The 22127-nt window shown below is 48.8% G+C and overlaps 1 protein-coding gene across 1 annotated transcript; it reads right to left on the minus strand.

Annotated features, from left to right (window-relative positions):
* Positions 1-507: 507 nt before the first annotated feature.
* CXXC4 (CXXC finger protein 4) lies at positions 508-20243 on the minus strand. Its single transcript, XM_071742606.1, has 2 exons — positions 19086-20243; positions 508-1690 (listed from the first exon to the last, which is right to left on the minus strand). Exons 1-2 carry the CDS (start codon positions 20199-20201, stop codon positions 1646-1648), a joined length of 1161 nt encoding a protein of 386 aa, XP_071598707.1. The 5' UTR covers positions 20202-20243; the 3' UTR covers positions 508-1645.
* Between the last annotated feature and the right edge of the window lie 1884 nt (positions 20244-22127).

Below are 22127 nucleotides of genomic sequence, written 5' to 3' on the forward strand. Positions count from 1 at the left end.
AGCAAAAAAAAAAAAAAAAAAAAACAACCAAAAAAACAGAGAAAGTGCTGAAACAAAAGGAGATTTAAATGTGCTGTGCATCATCGACTGGTTATTTCCATGCCCAGCACCTTGTCTGTGAAAGGAGTGGTTATCCTATAAAATGATCCTTCTATCAAATCCATGGCACCACAGTGTTTGCTTACTTTGATGGGATGGCCTTTTCACCATTTCACCTTTTCACCAGTGGTATGACAAAGCCAAGCAATAAAAAGTGATGATCACCTGGTAACAAGTATCCCTAAGTTCAGTATCCTCCATATTTTTCACAAGAGTTGCACCCCTCTGTGTGCTGCCTTTTCCAGGAGCAGGCATTCCCTCCGTGCAGCCAGAGCAGTGAGAAGAACTGCAGAGCATTCTTCTGGGGGCCTGAGGGACCAGCCAAACCAAGATCAGTCAACCAAGAAACATGTGGGGAGAAAAGGTCTTTTAAAAAAAAAAATTTAAAAAAGGTGGTTGCTTGTTTTTTGTTTTTTTTTTTTTAAAGTTCACTTTTATACCACAAAAATATCCGGGCTCTCGAATGAACACAAGTGCAAATATGAGACCTGAATCACTCTACCTGTCAAAACTCACTGAACTGTGAAGAGCTCCACTTGGACCACTTTACAAAATGTTTACTCCATCGACTGAAAACGTTACGTAAGAGCTGGTAGGGGAAGGGTAAGGAGGCTGGGTCATCATTTTTTCTAAGGTCTCATACTTACTTCATTTTGCATCCTACAACAACGTGCGTGTAGCCAGCTGGTTTTGCACAACCACTTACACTGGTGCATGGTGAAAAGCAAGGCAGGCACCAGACACCTTTTTTTGAGATCCCCCTCTGTAAAGCTCCTCTGGAATCAATGCAAGTGCACACACCAGGACTCAAATACAGTGCTTGAAAGGTTAATTTTAAATGTTAATGTCTTCCCCTCTTATGCCACCGTGGCAGAAGGCAATTGCTAGATGCACCAGAATCTTTTTCTCTAGGAAAACTTGGCATGGAATCTCTCTGGAAGGATGCATGGTAAAACAGTGCTGCTGCTGCTGTGGCTGCTGCTGCTAAACAATGAGCAAAATAATAGTTAAAGCTAGGGTTTATTGCTCCAGATTTAACTTGCAGAACCACACCGTTGTGTACAAACTGTTAATCTCCATAGATGCTCAGACATGATTGTCTCCTTGTGTCTAAACACACAAAATACAAGCTGCTATCTGTACAGTTTACAGTACTGAAACACATATATTTGAAAATGAAGTATAGATATGTTACTTTTCAAAGATACATGACTTTATAGCAGGGGTTTACCCAAACTTCTTTTTTTTTTTTTTTCTTTTTTTCTTTTTTTCTTTTTTTTCCTTTTACAGCCACTTTAAAAATAGACAACAACTTCACTAGTATAGCTAAGTTTACATCAAAGAAAGAATCAGTGTACTGAATGTGAAGCTGGCCAATTCCCCAGGCTCCCAGATTTTTTTGTCTTTTGCTTTTGAGGAAACCCCTATACATAAACGAAAATAGTATCTGAGTATATTCTTCAATGGTGGACTAAGCAGTTTCTTAAAACAAGACTTTAGCTTGCCATTCACTTCGGACTGCCTTGAAAATAAGATACACTACTGCTTAAAAGAACCATCGGAATGCTTCAGCGCTGGGAACGGGTGTTCTCTAAAAAAAAAGCAAGAAAACAAGTTAAGCTTTCTTTTGTGGCATTGGCATACCTGAGTTCTTCTAGTTGTTCTCTTCCTTGACATTTTAGGCACACTTGCAGTGATCTAGGAACATTGCTTGACAATTAATGAAACATCCTTGCTCCAGACACGCCATTTGAGGATCACACGCGTTATACTGGGTATATAACACACCTAAGGTGCTGTCTTCTCCTTAGTTAAACAAAATAGTCATGGAAATGGAAACATTACTGGGAAAAAACAAAACAAAGCAGCTCCCACACAGTCTCACAACGGTGTCTGCCTGTGCCTCGGTGCACTGGATGCACAGTTAAGGCTTGGTAGGTTTGCAGGTTCTAGACACACGTTTTGGCAAGAACACTGCTTGTGATAGGTGTGTGAGGAAAGCATTGGTCTGTCACTCAGTGCTGGGCCTGCAGAGCAGAGGGGCAGGAGCTGCAAACCTCGGGCTGGTCACCTCATCCCACGTTCAGGTTGCAAGGCAGAAAGTGCCTAAGCACATCCCTGACTTCGTTCCAGTGAAGGAAACATCCTGCTGACTTGGGGGGGCTGCCCCAGGGCTTTCTTTTGCACACATACTGGGCCTTGGCTTACAGAAAAATAGTTTACTTGCAGAGTTGTTACCCTTTCTCCTTCCCCTACCTGCTGACCCCCCCAAAAAAACTACAGCCACTTGCATTCAGGTGCTTCCAGAAGCACATGAGAAGAGCACATGGCCCTTCACAGCTTTAAAGCACAACATAAATGAGAGGCTGAGGTGCTGGGACCACAAGGGCTTTTTTTTCCTTTCAAAGTCAAAAGATGTTGGAAGTGCTCCAGAATCCGTGCCTCTAGACCCAGACATCCCTGCTCCAGAACTCATCACTGTGCACTGACCAGAGAGTTGAGAGCAAGCTGTGAGATGGCTTTGTACCAGTCAGTCCCAGCTCACAGGTACCTGTTTCATTAAGAACTGCCCTCCAGGAGTAGCATCACATCTGATGAAACACTCCTAAAAGCAAAACTCTGGAAACATGAAAGACCCCTAAAAGCAAAACTCTGGAAACATGAAACGTCCCTAAAAGCAAAACTCTGGAAAACTGCAAATAAACCCTTGCAATGAAGGAGTTCTCACTGGGTTTGCTGGTGTCACATATAAATACTCTGTCTTTTTGAGGGAATTCTTCCATTTTTTACTTCAGAGAGGACCTTCTCTGTGTTTTCCTGGTTTTTCCATAATAAACCATAGACCTGCAGCGTAAACAGAGTGCATTGCACTTGGTGACACAGTATTTCCTACTGAATTGCAGGGAGCTGCTCATCAGTACAAGAATTTTTATTGACTAATTAGCCCATTTTGTGATAGTCAGGCTCAGGCAGCACATGGATCCTCTTTTTGAAAAAGCTGAAAAGGGGAGCTCTTATTGTTGTGTTTACAGCTCATGCCCATGGAAATACAAGAGATGAAAATACTTGTCACCCAAATTCTGAGCTGTGGTCAGTGCAACACCCACTCCCTCTCCAAACATGAGGCTTTAATAAACCATCTGAAAATCAACTCCCAAAGCCAACGAGCTGCTCTGATGAATAAAATCCCTCTGACCAGTTGGAGTTTTCTTTGTGTCAGTGTTCCAAAAAGTAGGAACTGCTCACATTTATCTTTCCCAGTCCCTGTTTGTTAGGTGCCAGGGGTGAGCAGAGGCAGTGACAGAGCAGAGCAGTCCCTCTCCCCAGGTAGGCTGAGGAGAATTAATGCAATTTTTAGACCCCCCAGACCAGTCTGTGCAGGCTGTGAGATGGCTGCTGAGAGTGAGGTGTGCAGATTTATAATTTATGAAGGGCTTTAGTGCAGGAGAGGCTGGAGTTTGGAATGACAGGAAACAATCACCCAGCTAAATTGACCTCAGAAGAACAGCCAAACAGGCAAATGTATTAACCTCAATAGATTGCCTTCACCTGAAAGCTAGAAGTAATACTCCACTGTGGTTCCATCTGCCTAAACACAAACCCACAGCTAGGCAGAGAGATTTAAAGACATAGTGACTGAGATGGCCTTTATTTATTTTCTTGCAGCATCAAGTTGAGTTACTGTCAGGCGTTGCCATATCTGCTGGAAGCAAAGGTGCAATGTCTGATTAAAAGGTCATTCAGACCTTTAAAAACATGGAATATTTTTGAAGGGCAAAGCTCTGGTTTAATATGTGAGCTTTTGAGAAACTACAAGATAAGGAATTTTGCATCTGCGTATCAAGTTCTAATTAAAGATACACATTTACAATTAAACATCCATTGTGCTAAACCCCAATTTGGGAAAGAATTACTAATCCACACTTTAAAAAAAAAAAAAAGGGAGAGGAATGCTTTTAAAATTAAATCGGTGGATTGAGTTATATCTCAACTAATTTATATGATGAAATGCACAGATCTTACCACTCCAAGAATCAAGGTTATTTCCAGACAAAAAGAGAGCCTGAATTTAGAGGCTCAGCACACCAACATACAAGCTTAGGAGCAATGACCATCCACTGCCTGGCTGCATAAATCCCTGAGTCCCAGCTGGGGAATCAAACCCTGGGTGAGATTACAGCACATTTCTGGATCTCTGTGCTGCCAGCAGGGAATTGTTATCCTGACTGACAGGGAAGACAGATTCTCCTGGAAGCCAGGGGAGGGGCAGCAAGGAGCAGGACCAGAGCTATCAGTGTGGTTTTGCTGGAAAAGCCTCCACTGCTGGTGCAAATGCTGACAAACAGCAGGGCTGCTCCCAGGAGGATGCTCAGAAACTCACAGCCCAGGCTTCTCCCAGGGGGTAATGTCACAAAGCCTGGTGCTGGAGAGAATTTATCCCTGCACAAACCTGGGACAAAATTACCTCTGTGCTTTCAAACTCTCTATTTCATTCCCTTCTTGCCAGCTTTCACACATGCACCAAAAAAAAAAAAAAGAGTAACTCAAACATTTGAAATTTTAATTGTTGCCTTGAAAAATGAGCTTCCCACAGGGAACCAAGCAGACTGCATTTTTTGGAGAAAGAGGTACAAAAGGCAATCAAAACCAACAGAAGAGTGAAAATCCCTCAAATTGAGCACCAACAGAAAAATCATACCTAGGTAACTCTCCTGGCTGCCCCACACAGAAACATTAAGAGCAGACCCTGGCTACCCCTGCCTGCATGTGCACCACTGCCAATGCATGAAAACAGCACACTGGCAGTGCTGTAATTCCTCACCAGAGCCTCCCTTTCAGCAGCAGAGCTCTGCATTTTCACAGCAAAAATATTCATTACAGAACAACCCCCTGGGGTGACTGATGGAGCCCATGGGGCCAGGCTGGCAAGGCATGGGATGCCAGATGGCAGCCTCTGCTCACCCAAGCCCCAGCTGCTTTCCCAGCCTCACCCCTGGGCAATCTCATGCCTACAAAACCTGCCTGAGATGCCCTCTCCTTGACTCCCTGAGTTCTGTAGCTCACAGCCACCTGAAGGATTTGGGATGGAGACCAGGAACCAGGGGATCTCTCTGCTTCTGCTCTGGATGCTGTTGCTCAGGGTGCAGCCCAAATTCACAGCTGCATAACCCAGCCTCACTCTAAGCCATCTGTGTTATTATTTCCTGCAAGGCTGGGGAATCACTTGAGCTGAGGTGAAAACCATGCAGAAATAAACCAGAATAATAAAATAAATCAGAGCACTACCTGATTATACCAGTATCAACTACGTGACTATGCCAATCCTTTATCAGTGTTAAAAGATGCTGCATTATGTAAGAATAATTCCATGTTTGATCCATGAGCAAAAATCCTGCTCTCATTGAAGCAAACTTACACGTTGCCTGGAGTAAATTATTGGCTAGATGTGGCACTCCTCATGCCTCTTGAGCAGCCCTGACTGACATGATCCAACTCAGCAGAGGCCCTTTGGGAAGCATTTTGCTGCTGAGCTATGTTCAGTAGGATCTGAGCTACCTGCAAGTCTTTATGACAACCCAAACAACCACAGAAATAGACAGCAGTGAAGTCCTTAAAGAAGGTCAAATTCACAAGGCAAGACAAGCAAAACAGGTGGATGTACCCATATTTCCCAAAGCAGCAAGACTGGTAGCAGCCACACAAGGAAAAATTCATTTACCAAGCTCTGCAAGATCAAGAACTTTACCAAGAACCCCACGTGGGCTTCTCACCCTGGAGGACAATCTGGTCTTGAAATCCTTTCCATTAAATCCTTTCCATCAGAGCAGCAGTTTGGCACTTAGGCCACTGGATGTATAGCCAGAAATCTAGCCCACTAACCTATATAAATTTATATGTGTGTGTGTGTGTGGATCTCAATCTACACATCTATATATGTATATATGTGTGTCTATATATATAATCAGAATATATATATAATCAGAAATACAGAAATCCCATGCCACGTGATGGCCAAAATGCTCAGCTGGAAAGTCATGGCCCCTGCACAAAATGGTGGATGGATCAGCAGCCAAACCCAGCAAACACTGGCCCCAGGACAGGGACTGTACACTCTTCTTACACCTGTGTGAATGTGGAATAGAGACCTAACCAGTGCCACAGAACTCACACCATTGCCTAAGAGCAGAGCATCAGAACAGTGAGATAAATCACAGTGAGAAAGCAACCTGGCCTCTTCTCCACACCATCCTTGTCTTTCCAGCACCACAAGCTACCTGAGCTGCCAGCTCCATCACACTGGAAACACCATCAAAACCACACACAGCATTCCTCACACATAAACAGTGCAGAATCTGCTGCAAATCCACCTGCTACAAAACTCACTTCCCATCCACATCCTTTCCCTCTGGAAAGACCCTTCCCCAGGTGAGCAGAGGGCTGCAGGACATGCATGGCAGTACTGCCCCAACCTCATGGCTGGGACAGCGCCCATCAGCACCCAACAGAGTGATGCCACCTCCTTACCACAGAGTGGTGCCATCTCCTGACCTGCAGGGTGATGCCACCTCCTTCCCACAGAGTGATTCCCTCTCCTGACCCATAGGGTGATGTCCCATCTCCTGACCTGCATCTGGGTCCTCTCCAGTGGAGGAGGCAGCCCAGTGCTGTGGATGAAGAACCCCAGCTGCCTCTCCTGCATGGCTTGCTCTACCACCAGTGAACACCACCTGGACACTTCTCTCCCCTCCATACTTGCCAAAGTACTCAGCCACAGAAGAAAGAAGAGAAGAAAGTGGCATTTGAGAAGAAAGTGGCATTTGAAAGTATCTCTGGGCCACTTTGTTCTGCTCGTAAATATCCATCACCTACAGCAACGACTTAGGGAAAACCTCCCAGTGCTCAGATGCAGCTCACACAGATGAATCCCCCATAAATATTTTTCTTCAGGCTTAGGGATGTGAATTGCATCTCCTGGAAATGCAGAAGGGAGGAAACACCACAGAACTTGGTGGTTTCTCCCAGCCACTCCTTTCCCTGCCCTGGAAGCATTTGAGAGTCCCACCAGGCTGAGAGTCCCACCAGGCTGACACCAAGGGTGCCAGCAGCAGCTGTGGGGGGATGAAGCATCCTGGTTTGGGCACACCTCCTCCTTGCTGCCTGTGTTATCAGGCAGTAGCAGACTCCTCTAATAACGAGCTTATTCTCAGGACTTAGCAGATAAAAAGGGACAGGGACGCCGGGTCAGAAGCTTGGTGGTGAGGCTGCTTCCACATCAATACATCTCTCCCCATACCTGCACTACGGGCCTGTCTCCCTTCACAATAAGGATGAGATCCAACATTTCTTTTAAAAGTCAGCTTTATTTGCCCTGTGAGGACATGTATCTACGTGCTGGCAGTTGTTTTGCCACTTGTCCTGCATTATCTCTCAGGCCACGTTTGAGACAATCCAGATTTAGACCATATCGGGCTAAGAAACTCATTTGACTTTCTCTGCCACCAGCTCCACCAAGTCAAAAGTAAGCTGCTGCCACGGGGTGTCTCAAATAGGATTTTTTTTTTAAATGCACTCCTAATTGAGGGTTCATGTTTTGAAAGCCCTCAAACAGCTCACTCCGAGGTAAGCTCATGAGATTTCTGGGAATAAAGGATTTGTGCCCATGGGTATGGAGACCTGCCACTGGATCCTGCCACTTGGACTGGGCAGCAGCAGCAGGCAGTAGCTCCCCAACAAAATCAATAGGATTAGGCTGAGGAGTAATGTGTTTCTCCACAGGAGAAAGAACAGGAGAGCGTGTCCCTCATTTACATTCAGCACACATGATGGTTTATTATATATATATATATTAATTTTTTTTCCACTTTATACGCGAGATTAAATTTGGGGGAAGGGGTAAACGATTTCACTTTTTAAAATCTGAAAATATAAATAAATAAACAAACAAACAAACGCATAACACCACCACCGGGGAAAACAGATGGCAACTACAGATCAGGAATCATAAGGAATCCAGACTAACGCTCTCAAAAGACAAACGGCTCAGTCCCGGGCAGCGCTAGTGATGGAGCCTCTCTCTCTCCAGGCTGCTGACCACCTACAGCTAAAGCAGCCGTGCCAGGTTTCGGCTGAGCAGCTCACACGCTGCCCCATCAAGCCTGGAAAATCCCCAAGGGGGCAGCGTGAGCCGCTCAGCATCCCTGGTACCCAGGCTGGGGAGGAACACAGGAACGCATCTCTGCCTCCGTGCTCCCAGGCTGCCGGCAATTGGCTGCAGCCGCCTTCCAGCACGCTGCCTCCTCCCTTCTGCCAGCGCAGCTCTTTTTTTTTTTTTTTTTTTTTGGCCACCGAGCTGAGGGACAGAGCCAAGTCTCCACCTCTGCTGTCCCGCTGGCTGCCGGCTCACCCGTGCCTGGCAGCGCCGGGAAAAGCCGGGGTCAGGAACTCCGTCTGCTGCCCTGCGGTCCCGTTCCAGCTGGCCGGGCTCCAGCCTCGGGCTGGGGCTGCTGACGGCTTTCTGGCAAAGGCAGCAGGGAAAAAGACGGCAGAGGTTTGGGTTTTCAGGCTGAGGGTCTCTGGTATCTCCCTGCCAAAGAGATTCACATTTCTCCCTCTCTTTCATAGAATCACAGAATCATAGAATGGGCTGGGTTGGAAGGGAGCTCAGAGCTCATCAAGTCCAACCCTTGCTCCACTCCCCCCGTGGTTCCCAGCCCATGGCACTGAGTGCCACATCCAGGCTCTTTTGAAATATCTCCAGGGATGGAGAATCCACCACTTCCCGGGGCAGCCCATTCCAATGGGCCCATTCCTTTCCACAGCCCTACACCCAAGCAGTTCTTGCAGCTCCTTCTTGGGTTTATTGTCAGCTTGTTTGGGGTTTTTTGGTTTGGTTTGGTTAGTTTTTTTCCCAGCTACCCCTGTACCAGAGGATGGAGCTGCTGACCCCACTAGAGTGCCTATTCAGCGTCAATATTTTGGCTTTTTAATTTTTTTAAATTATTTGCATTCTGGTGGGATCCCTCAGGCAGGATGAGGGACTGTTCCTGTTGGTTCTGCCTGCCCAGCCTCCCAGCCCATAGGTCTGGCCTGTCTCCTGCTTTTCCAGGGCTGGGGAAGGGCTCATCCAAGCTCCAACATAGTGTTGTTACTTCAGAGCCGACACTGATGCTAAGCAGGTCAGAAAACCTGTCACTCAGTGCTCCCACACTGACTCTGGGAATTAGTATCAAAGAGCCAAATGTTTTATTAGCACCAAGCAGGAACCTCTGTTGCTGAGAAAAGTTTCAGAGAGACGTTTTTGGGCGCAGCTTCGTTACCGCCACGCGACGTAAAATCTAAGATGCTACAATGCAAGAGACACAGAAAAGGAAATATCCACATCACAGCTCAGCTTCTGCTTCCAGCCTGGACCTGCCTGCTTACTCCTTGGCTCTCCTCTGTCAGACATTATCAACTAGACGTGTGCCTGCATTCTGCAAGGGATGCACCACGTGCACACACCTCCCCCTCTCTAAGACACACACTGCCATTCACCTTCTCCCTAATCAAATCCCTCTGAAGATCATCCATCAGTCCCTATCATTTATCCTTCCCACACACACAAGCTCACAAAACAGAATTATTCTTGTTAACATTCATTCCATTAATGAGAAATCCCTGCTGGTTCATCATCCAGTGGTACAAGTCTCTGCACTCACAGGCTGACATCTCTATCATCCTCCAAACTGCTGCCCTGGGGTACAGTAATCTCTTACAGACTGGTCTCCAAGCAGAGGGGAGGCACGTTTCTCAGCACCAAACCTAAATTTAAATCTATTTCCCCCAGAGCTGCTGGGGATTCAGCATCTTTTTTTCTCCTGCATGGGACCTAAAATCAGCTATGATGCCTCATTGGTTAGCTAACTGCTTCTGTCCTTTGGGATTTTTCAGAGGCTGTTGATAAAAAAGAGTCAGTGAAAAAAAAAAAAATCCATTAAATGCTTGGCCTCTGCTTGCTCGTTTCTCCTTCTGCAAAACTTGCAAAATAAAATAAAAAATAAAATTTAACAGGGAAGGAAAAATAAATTCACACAAATGCAGCTTTCAGTCAGTTACCTGGGCTGAGGGAGTATTTTCAGGCAATGCCTAAGAGGTTCCAGCTCAGCTTTCTCACAGCCACTGAGCACCAGTATTGCCAGACTAGATGCAGGGAGAGCAGAGGCAATGCAAACTTTTACACAGCAGGTTACTGCAACTCCTGACTGGAAGGGAAAATATTAAGGGATTGTAAATGGCTCTGAACCCCATTCATCCCCAGGTACGTCCTCTGAAATTTTCAAGGATGACAATTAAGGCCCATCCCAGTGATAATACTCGTGACACACTCATCTCCTCTGGACCTTGACCTCCAATTTCTTTTACATCAGCTTCCAAGCAACCAGCCAACTGTGATCACTGCCTCCCAGAGCCCAGATGTACTGGTGACTGAGAGGGAACAAGTTTTTGCATCATTGCTAAGCTTGGGTCATCAAGTCCTTTCCCACCCCCTCCCTGATGACAAACCCATGACCTATCCAAACACATTTTCTCCTCTTCTGCTCACTCTAAAACCAAGAGCTTTTGTTTGACTGATACCACTCATTTTGAAGAACAGACATTTAACAACACACACTCCTTGCCTCTCCTTTTTTCCACTTCTCACCTCTTCAGCTGCACCACAGTAACACCCTCTGCCCTCTTTGTACCTCCTGCACAGATGCCAAGAGCTCTTCACCTCTCTTCCAATCCTGTAACTCCCAAGGCTGCTGCACCTCCTCTGCATCCCCTCCCAGCTGTTAGGATGTGCAGAAGGATGGATTTTACTGAACCGTGGCTGTTTGGGGATATTTCTTTTGTGATGATGGAGCAAATTCTTCATGCTAACAGAGTGCAGACTGAGGTGCTGTCAGCATGCTCCAGCTTCCCTGGGTCAGGCAGTACACACCAACAAAGAAAACTCTTAAGCCCAAACAGTCCTCGTGCAACAAATCATCATTTTCAGCTTTTCCTTAGCAACCAGTCCCTCCCTCTTTCACAGCTGTCAGCTTCTCTGTCTGTATGTGTGTCCTTATCACCTCTTCAGCTCACAAACAACTTGTTCAGATTGTGCAGCTCCTCCTGTACCACGTGCTCACCCCAAACACCCAGATTCTCTCAATAAATTCTAGTCAACTGAAAACATGAATTAAAGAAACTGGATCCCCCTATCCTCAAGGGCACATGGAAAGCTCTGCTCACCCTCACCAAGGTTCCCTTCTGCTGCATAAAGTCTCAGCCTTCCCCTGCAGAACTGCTGGGAAGATGGTTACTGCTGAGCTCTTCAGCTGCCTCCCCTGAAGTACTAATGGCAAACCTTCTGCTCATAGCAGCAAACACATCCTGTGCCCTTCTCACCAGGGCAGATCTCACTGCTACCTGCAGCACTATCACTGTGCCCTTCCTGCCAGCAGATCACCTCCAGTGCCCATGGCAGATGAGTTGCTCCTATGGAGGAGCAGGCACCAACCACTCCAAGACTTCTGCATCCTCCTCTCTTTGGGACTCCACAGCTCTTCCTTCAGTCCTCATCTCTTGTCTTAAGTTAAATCCAACCTGAACTCCTCAGGATTTCCCAATATTTTCTGGTGTTTCTCAAGTTTCTCCCTCCACCTCAAATTCTAATATTGTTTCTCCACTGAATAATCTCTCTCATCTCTATACAAATGGCTCCTAGACAAATGAAGTCTGGTACCAGCTAATGGTGATCCTGCATGGAAGTAACAACAGAGAGGTGCAAAGTTTTAGAACACTTCAGAGACTGAGGCAAAGGAAAATACTGAGTAGAGCAAAGAACAAAACCCTATGGTGAGCAAGGGAAAGGCACCTGATGAGTTTGCTGCCCACCAAGAATGCAGTATCCAGCATGACCCAGGCTGCCTTTATTCCTTTTAGATTCTCTTATCTCACCTGGCACTGAGTGACTGGTTAAATAGGAAGGAATGTAGAAACTCTGGAAAACTACAAAAAAAGTAGGTGTCTGCATGTGACCCAACAAGATACGAGTGGAAAACAATAAAGATACCCAAAAGAAGAGAGGAGACGAGACACAGCAGGCTGGGCTCACAAATAGCAAAAAAAAAAAACAAAAAAAAAGTGTCAAAAGCAGCTGTATGCTTCAAGACATTGTGGTTCATTATGATCACTCCAAGTAGATGAGCTATCAAAAAATCCACCACAGAAGCAGAGAAACACTTCCTTCAGATGCTGGTATCCCCCTGAAGGATGGGATATGATCCCTGCTGGCAATTTTTAAGCACACAGCTGGTGACTTAGGAATTGTTAGCAGCCAAAGCCAGGTCCCAGGGATGACTTTCTTATGGTGACATGAGTTATGTTCTTACTGCTCCTGACTCACTTGGCTACACCCAAAAAGCTTATCCTGAAGCTCTTCCCAAGTGCTCTGTGCAATTCAGCAGCCACCTCCCACTGCAGGCAGTGATGGGAAGGATTATGCTGAATTTGGTGAAGCTTCAATGCTTAGAAAGATTCCACCAAGCCCAACCTTCAAAATACATGCATTTGAAGAGTCAGAAAACTACCAGTTTTCTTTCTACAGATACAGATTTTTAGGATATTTAGAAAGGACCTGTTCTCAGTCATTGCCACGCATCAGATGCACAACACAGAAATTAGTATCTACCTTTGGTTTAACTCCCTAAAGCACAGTTTGTTTGTAACCAAAACCACAGCATTAAGATGTTGTTCTTCAAAAGGAATAACTTTCTGACATCCTAAGTCATGGTCCAAGTGAGCAAGGTCTCCCCTGACTTCAGTAAAGGTGTGAGGTGTCCACCTAGCAACAAGAATTGCATGGAAAGTGGCCCAAAAAAAAAAAGCAATAATACAAACATACATGAAAAGGCAGACAAAAATTGCACTGTTAGGTACAGTTCCCACCCTGAATTTGTGGTATATAACATGATACTCACTTATTTACCAGATTAAACAAGTCTTCCCATATGAACAAGATGTGATGTTTATAGCCCACCACAGTTTGTACAAACACAGAATTGGTAAGAATTTCCAAAAGTGCCATAGCATGCATGGGAGTCCTAAGCCATGATGGTTCTGTGCACTTCCAACTGCAAACAGGTAGTAAAAGGTGGATTCAACCATTTGGGGGAAAAAAAAGAGAAAAAGCACTTATTATGCTAATTACCACTCTAGGAGAAAAAAAAAAAAAAAAAAAAAAAAAGGCTTCATTCATCATCTTTCTCACAACACATGCAATTTATCCAGCCTAAACAATACACAGAGCTTTCCTTATGTCAGCTTAAAAAAACCAGACTAACCAACCAAAGTCCAGCACAGAAACCTGATGCCCCAACTGTATAACCCATATGAGTACTTAGAAAAATGTGCAAAGAACTATTCAGTGCAATCAAAGTGTGGAACCACCACAACTAGTTAACCTCTCTAACCATCCAGCCAATTTCACTGGCAAACAATCACAGTTCAATGATTTAAAGCAAGCAATTTCCAATGCAAGTATAAAGCAGTGTTTGTATGAAGAGGCCACTGACTGTCCAACAATTTTGCCAGATTCCTTGAAATTACCTTTCAGTACCAAATTTCACCACTAAGAGATTCCCCTAGGCAGGAGAAACTTCATTTGGGAGAGAAAAAAATAAAAATTCCCCCTTTTTAACAAACTCCACTGTATCAAACAACAGTTTATATAATGTATATCCTAAATCCAATGGCTACATCATGGGCTTTGGGTACTTTCTTTGATCTTTAAGTATCACAGGAGGAAATGCAAGATGTGACCCTAAGGCAGAAGGTCAAACAGCTTGAATGAGATTTCCAAGCAGCAGAGATGAGGCCCTGGTGTGCAAGGACTCCTGCAGCTGCTCTGGGCTCTGCTGGAGGTGGCAGCAGGAGACCTTGTGCTGTCCCCAAGAATCTCCAGGAGTCAAAAGCAAAAACTCATTGCCAAACATGTTTACCACAGATGTACAGAATCCGGATGAAAGGGACAAAAACTGTTGGAAAATGCTCAACAAAGGTCAAGTCTTGCCCTGCTTCCTCCACTCCCTGCCAACACCATCACTGGAGGACTCTGCACCCTGTCAGAAGAAGCCCCAAGGGAGAGGGATGCAGTCATCTGGGGAGGGCTTTGGTACAGAGCCAGCAGCCAGTTCCAGTGCCAGGCACTCTCCCTGTAGGCTCAGGCCTGGGAATGGGAAAACAAGAGTGCAATGGGCATGCATGAGGAGGAGAGAGGAAAAAGAAACCCCATCATTTGGGGCCAACCAAGGCTTTACAGCTGATAGCCAATGAGAGCTGTGCTCGGGACAGACTGGATCTCACTCCAGTTGTAAACACCTGGGCACAGGCACTGCTTTTTTGCCCATTTCCATGGAGTTTAACACTCAGGGAGCCTTGGCCAGGTGGAGGGCCACGAGGCAGTGGTAGAGACGTGAGAAACTCTGCCATACAGCAGCACTGCAGTGAAGAGCAGCAACACTGCCTACAAGGTGGCTTTTCCTTCCACCTCCCCTCTTAGCTGCTTGGACCGTGTCAGCTGCCTTCTCCTTCCCAAGCTTCCCAGTTCCACAGCACCATCACTTAGGCACACCACTTACAGCCAGGCAGAGGGCAGGGAAATTACTTCCTCTGAGGCCCCTGCTAATTGACCCCTATCCACAGAATCATAGAATGGGCTGGGTTGGAAGGGACCTCAGAGATCATCAAGTCCAACCCTTGATCCACTACCACTGCAGTTCCCGGCCCATGGCACTGAGTGCCACATCCAGGCCCTTTTTAAATATCTCCAGGGATGGAGAATCCACCCCTTCCCTGGGCAGCCCATTCCAATGTCTGATCACCCTCTCAGTAAAGAAATTCTTTCTAATGTCCAACCTAAACCTCCCCTGGCACAACTTGAGACCTCTTGTGCCCTCTTGTCTTGCTGAGAGTTGCCTGGGAAAAGAGCCCAACCCCCCCCTGGCTCCAACCTCCTTTCAGGGAGTTGTAGAGAGTGATGAGGTCTCCCCTGAGCCTCCTTTTCTCCAGGCTGAACACCCCCAGCTCCCTCAGCCTCTCCTCGTAGGATCTGTAGCTCAGCAGCCCTCCCTTCCCAGCACCAAGCACAAGCTCAGAGGCTGCCAGCGCCGCCTCTCTCCCCCCGTGGCACTGCCAGATGGCGCGAAGATTTTCCGGATCAGACGCTGCTCTTGCTGGAATCAATCCCCACCAGCCTGTCCCTGGCAAAGGCCACCTCAGGCTCCCGCTGGCTTCAAATGCTGCTCAGCGAGGTGCCTGGGATTTGGATGCTGGTATTGACTGTTCCAGGTCGGGATGCAAAACGTTGGCTTTAATCGCGTGGATATCAATTAGCGCAGCTGTTAGGAATGAAGCCAGTGCCACCCGTTATGGTGATAGCACGCCCAGACAGCAGATACTCCACAACATTTGGGATGAACCCTCCAGTCCCTGCCAATGCAAGTCATTGCCTGACTTCACTCCCACACTGATGAAAACAAGGAGTGGGACAACTGAGATCCATAAGATGCCGAATTGGGATGGTTTACTCCAAAGAGGGGGGGGACGTAAAGCAGCGTCAGGCTCCTAATCTTTATACCCTGCAGCCTAAGTTATAGATGCCTACACCAATCAGAGGAAAAGAAGTGGTCTCTGTGGGCAAGTAAAGATTATGTCTCTTTAAACTGGCTGTAAATCTGAATGAACACAAAATATACATACACAAGTAGGCAGCGTGCAAGGTGACGTCAATCTGATTTTTATAGATTTATTATTACCGTACATAAAATTTCCGAGTAATAATAACATCCTATGAAAAATACTAGAGCATTGGGACACTTTCAAGGTGAAAATAGTACAAGAAAAATTGGAAAAAATAATCCAAGTGTTTAAAAAAAAAATGCTGGGAGGGAAGCATTCCATTAAAAATGCAAGGGTCAGGGAGTGGAAAGCATCCATGTGAATCTGTCTTCAACTCCGTGTACTAACCTTGAGAGTTATATCCTACACTTTCATTGCACCAGTGGAAGAGAGATTTAAAGGAAAAAGAGAGAAATGGTTTCTGTGGGATCAGCCAGTTTACTGTTTATTGTTATTATTCCCATTTTTCTGTTTATTTCACTTTTAAACACAGTTCCACCCACTGCCTTGAATCATCTCCACAACTTGGAGCCACTGTTGAGCGCATTTCACAGATTTTACAAGCGTGTAGTGGAATGTGAGCCCCTCAGTCCTTGCTGTGTTTCCTTGGGACCATGTCTAGGGAGGTGACACGGGATCACCCACCCAGAGCTGCTGCTTCCCCCCCAAGAGGCCAAACGAGCTCCAGAAGCTCAGTCCAAGGGAGCCACACTCGCCCACCCACAGCCACGGCCGCTGCCGTGAAAAGAAGAAGAAAACAAAGAAGACACACACAGAAAGCAGCCATAGAAAAAAGTTACTCAGTTTGGGGGCATTCTCCCTCTCCTACTGAAAAGCCACGTTTCTGTCCAGAAATTAACCACATCCTGTGACAAACTTTGTGCTGGGCCAATGCCTGCAGGGAAGCAATGCCCTACTGACATCTCCACTGCTGGGAAGAGAAAAACCCCTTTCCTTCAGGTCACAGGAAAGCAGCTGAGGAGCTTTTGTGTTTCCGTGTCTGACGAAGCACAAACAGGAGGGGGGAAAGGAGAGGGAGAATGAGGAAAAGAAGGGAAGGCAGGTGGTTCTAAGAGTACACAAGTGGCTAATAAAACCATGGTTTTTACTAGTCACAGTGGTTAAACAATTTTAATGGGCAGCATTCTCATAACGCGCCTGAGCAGTTTTTAAGGCTGTCAAACACCTCTGTCAGGAGTGAGGAAGTTCTGGAAATGCTCTCAGAGATGCACACAAACCCAGAGGAAGATCTGATAACACACAAATTCGTTTTTTCCAGAGATAGCTCACTTTCTGCACCAATCGATAAGCCATCAGAACCTATCATTTATCACAAACATTAAATCCCAGCAGCCTCCTGGTTTGCAAGCTTAATGAGGGAACCTGGCACACAAAGGCACCCCTGGGGCTGGGTGGGAGTGGGACAGGGGAGATTCTCCACTGCTCTGGTCCAGAGCAGTCTCTTTTAGGCTGTTCTCAGCCTTATAATCCACCAGGATTATAACAGACTGGGGCATTAAGTATCTTCTCTGTGAACTTGCTGCAAAACCAACAAAGGTGTATTATTGAGAAAACCAAGAGCTGAAAACCAAATCCAGTTTCTAGCACCTGGGAAGTCCATCCTGCGTTTTGCATTAGTGATGCTGGGTCACCATACACTCACAAAAAAAAACCCAAACCCAGAAAAACCAAACACAAACAAAAAAAAACCCACAACCAAATGGAAAAACAGCAGCTAAGAGGCTGCAGAGCTAGCAACCAAACTTTCAGCAAGGACAGTTCACTCTTGCAAGAAGGAATTAATTGGTTATTAAATGGTTGGATGAGACTGCTTAGGAAATAGTTAATGGTATCAGCTAAATGTGGATTAACCCCCCAAATGTTGCTTTCATCCCATGGCAGCATGGATACCAACACCATGATCTCCATTTATTTAACGTGGTTAAATTAATGGGCTCTTGGTATTGCTTTTCCCTGGAATCCCTCATCCCACCTCTTCTCCAAGAGAACTTCTGCAAGCAATGTGTTAGGGAATACCCTGCTCTGTATACACACACACACAGAAACAGAGGGAAATTCCAATTCCTCACTTTGTTGCCAATTTCTGTGGCTACAAATCTTGATGTCACCCAGCACACACACTACCCCTCTGTACTAAATCCATCATCCTCATCACTTTCAGATGCATCCAATGTGCTGCTAACCAGCAACACTGTAATTTTAATAATGAGAAGGGATTAAGTATGATTACTAAGTATGATTACTAGTCTTTCCTCTCACTTGTTTCCTTCACCTAACAGTATCAACCCTTTGCCATTTTCCTCCCAGTTGTGTAGTTTTGTTCTCATTGTCTGTCATCCCCAACACACGAACTGAAATGTGGGTGACATGGGATCTGCCTGCCTCTCCTACAACATGGAGCAAACCCGAAAACCTGGCCTTACAGCTTTGGGAAATGCAATACATTGTCAGTTCTGAGGACACATTGTGAAAACAACCGTATGTACAGTTCAGTCAGCAAACAGTTTGGTCGTACCTGTGCTATTTTTTCCATTGTGTTTTGTACACCAGGAGCGGGTTATTTCATGAAAGACATTGCCAAAGAGATTACTTGGGCACGTTTCACCGACTACCGGGCTCTACGGCCCGCCGTCTGTCTTTGGCAAACTGCTACAGGTCACCCTGGAGATGAACTCGCCATTACCTTCCCCTGAACTTCCGACGGCGGGAGCCAGGCGTCCAGCTAAAACTTTCCCTTTCCCACCTCCCCGTCCCTACAAACCGCCCCGAATCGTCATGATCGCCATTAAGAAAAAACAAAATGAAGAAGATGAAACCAGAGACAGCCAGCAGTCTTAGAGCAACAGCACAGCAGGTAAACCAGGCGAGCAGCGTCTCGAAACAGCCACGGGCTGGCGGGGGCGGCAGCCGGTACCCCCCGGGCCGGCCTCCGGGTCTCAGCGGCCGGACCGGCACCGGGGACGGCTCTAGGGCCCGGCTGGCTGCCCGCTCGCCCTCCTCCGTCCCTCCTCGGCGGGGCCGGCGGCCGCGGGCAGCGCCCGGCTCGGCGGGGAGCCGCGGGGGGCGGCGTTTCTCTTCCCTGCGGGGCGGAGAGAGGGCGGGCGGCGGGCAACGCCCGCGGGGTGCCGCGCCCGCGGCTGGGGGCACCCTCAGAGCCTGAAGGAGGCCTCGGAAAAGGGATGCTGCATCTTGAAGCTAGACAAGAAGCACTGGAGGGGAGGGGGCAGGGGGTTGAGGAGGGACGGCGGGAGGCTGGGGAAAAAGAAATCATCTCCTCTGACCTCTAGCGAAGTGCCCGGTTTTTTCTTAAGCTCTTCACATTTCCTAAATTTGCAGATCTGGTGTCCCGTTTTGCGGTTCCTGCAACTGCTGCAGACTCCACAGTTGATGAGCCGCTTGCAGGGCACGCACACCCCGCAGCGTTTCCGCTTCTTCTTGGCGGGGTTGCCCGCCCCGGCCCCGGCCCCTCCGCCGCCGGCCCCCCCTCCGCCGCCGCCGCCGCCGCCGCCACCGCCTCCGCCGCCGCCGCCTCCGCCGCCCCCCGCGCCGGCCGCGGCGCCCAGGGCGGAGGCGGGCGAGGCCGAGGCGTGGCTCTGCGGGCAGTCCGCCAGGTTGGCGATCTGGAAGGCGCTGTCTGTAACGGCGGCCGAAGCCGCGGCGGGGGAGTGCAGGGCCGTCATGACGATGACCCCGGGGGGCAGGGAGAGGCCGCCCAGCGCCGGGATGGCCGAGAAGGTGCCGACGCGTTCGGGGAGGTTCATGATCTCGGCTTCGGCGGCGCCGCACTTGAGCTTGTTCATACACTCGCCGGCCAGCGGCCGGCAGTGCTCGGGGGAGAGGGTGGAGAGGAAGTTGCCGTTCGCCATGGGCAGGGCGGGCTGCTCGGCCGGCGGGCAGCCGGGCTTGCCCAGCCGCTGCGAGTCGCTCCGGTGGTGCATGCCGCCCCTGCCGGCGTGCAGCGAGGAGGCGGCGGCGGCGGCGGCGGCCGCGGAGGCGGAGGCGGCGGCGGCAGCGGCGGCGGAGGAGGAGGAAGAGGAGGAGGAGGAGGGCTTCCTCGCACCTCCCGCCGCGCCGCCGCCGCCGCCGCCGCTGCCCCAGAGCATGGCGGTGGCGGCGGCGGCCGTGGCGGTGTCGCAGTTCCAGGGGGACATGCCGATGCGGGCGGCGGCGGCGGCGGCGGCGCTGGGGAAGATGGGGGTGGTGATGCGGGCGATCTTGGCCGCCTGGGGGAAGGCGCCGCCGTTGGTCTTGTAGAAGGTGGCGAAGGAGCGGTACCTCTCCATCTCCGAGTTGTAATCCACAAGGCTGTTGAGGGCCCCCTCGGGCAGGTGGCTGTCCTTGGGCAGCCCCGGCGCCTCGGGGTTGGGGCCGCTCTCCACGCACACGTTGGTGTTCATGGTGGCCGAAGGGGACGGCGGGGAGGGATGGGGCGGGGGGGTGGGGGGTCGGGGGGCGAGGGACGGGGCAAAGGGGGGGGGGGGGGGGTCGCTTAATCCTCCTCCTCCGGGCGCATTCCCGCGATGGGTGCCTGGTCGGGCAGCCGCTCCTCCTGCATCCTCATGGGAGCTGCCGTAGCTGAAACACAGAAAGTCATTTCCGAGGGAGTGCGCGCGATGGGGGAGACGCTAATGGCCACCAGCGGCCACCGGGGGGGACGGGGGACACGAGTGGAGGGCACACGCCGCTGCCCCCGGGGGGCAGAGGGCTTGAGGGGGCGACCCAAGCAGAGCAAACCCGGTCCCGGGGCAAACCGGTGGCGCTACGAGAGGGCAACGGGGACAACACAAGGCACGGAGAGCCGGAGCTGCCCACCTACCATCTCCAACGGGGAAAATGAAAAGAAGGCAGGGTAAAATAAATAAATAAATAAATAAAAGGAGTGGGGAAAAAAAAAAAGAAGAGGGAGGCCGGGGACGGGAGCCGCCAGCTGCCACGGTGTCCTTCTGTGCCCGGCGGTCATTAGCTGCCTGCCGGCACAGCTGGCTCCGCCGGGCGCTGGTCGCGGTGGCACCGGCCCCCCCGGCTCTCCCCGCCGATGGGAGGAGGGGAGGTGATGGGAGGGGGGGGGGGCGGGAAAAAACCGGGTTAAAAATAAAATAGTAATAAAATAAAATACTTAAGGCAGGCAATTTCACAGCTTGCGATCCCGGCGCCTGCAGCTGTACTAAAGACCGAGTATTTATCCCAGCTTCTCAGGAGGATTCCCCGCCACCGCCGGCGGGGGCTGCGCGGCGAGGGCCGCGGGGGACACACACAGAGAGACGCGGGGACAGCCCCTCGGTGGGGCAGGGGGCTTCGCGGGAGACACAACCTGGGAAGGCTCGGGAGGGCACATCGCTGTAGCCGAGAGCCAGCCCTCGGCGGGGAAAGATGGCTCTGCCTCGGGGTTAGCAAAGTTTAAGAGGAGGGTAAGGTAAGGGGGTTGTTTCCCACCGCCCCCCTTCCCACCCCCCGGGAGATGAAGGGGAGTATTTTAGTTTACGGCAATGAGGAAGGTGCCTTATGGCAGCCTGCGCGAACTAAGGCAAAACATAAGCGTAACTTAAAAAGCCCTCAGTTTATGAACACTGCCTCTTTGTTTTCCAGATGCTCTACCTGAATACTTTAGACATTTCCAGCATCATTTCTGATGTAGGGCTACCGACCAGAAACGTTCACTTCGGAGACACTCGTGGGGCTACGTCTAGTTTCCAGACTCCGGTATGTTTAGTTCAAAATGGTTATCAATTACGGTAATTACGCTCATAATTAGATTGATGAACCGTTTGCAGCCCAACCTACCGAGTGCAAAAACTTCGTCTTCTCCCGACGTCGTGTACTAAAAAGCGGGCTTTACGTAAACAAATCCAGATGAAGGAAGCTTAAATCTACAGAAGAAACCTCACCCCTTGGCTGCGCTGGGGACTGGCAGGCGTCTTTCCCCCGGGGGGAAAAAAAAAATAAAAAATAAAAAAAAAAATCCCGCGCCCGCGGGAGCCACCTCTGTGTTTCCACGTCAGGGAAAAACCCAGGCTGTCGCTGCCTTCCGAGGTCTGGTGGCAATACAAAGGCTGCCCCGGAAAGCTCTAGGCTAAGCGTCGTCTTGTAGAGGGATGCGAAGGATTTGTATACAGAAGGGGAAAAAAAAAAAAAAAAAAAAAAAAAAAAAATTTAAAAAAACCACCAAAAAACCCAATACACCAAACCTCCCGTTTCCAGAAAGGCAAACCTATCCGCATGTCCTCGATAACAACTACTCAATAAAACTAGTTTTGCCAGCCATGTGTAGGAAAGCCACGCATCTGGTAGGGAATAAAACGTTAGCGTTCAGCCGTTGGTGCCAG

The sequence above is a fragment of the Heliangelus exortis genome, chromosome 4 (genome assembly GCF_036169615.1).
Source record: "Heliangelus exortis chromosome 4, bHelExo1.hap1, whole genome shotgun sequence".
NCBI classification, from domain to species: Eukaryota; Metazoa; Chordata; class Aves; order Apodiformes; family Trochilidae; genus Heliangelus; species Heliangelus exortis.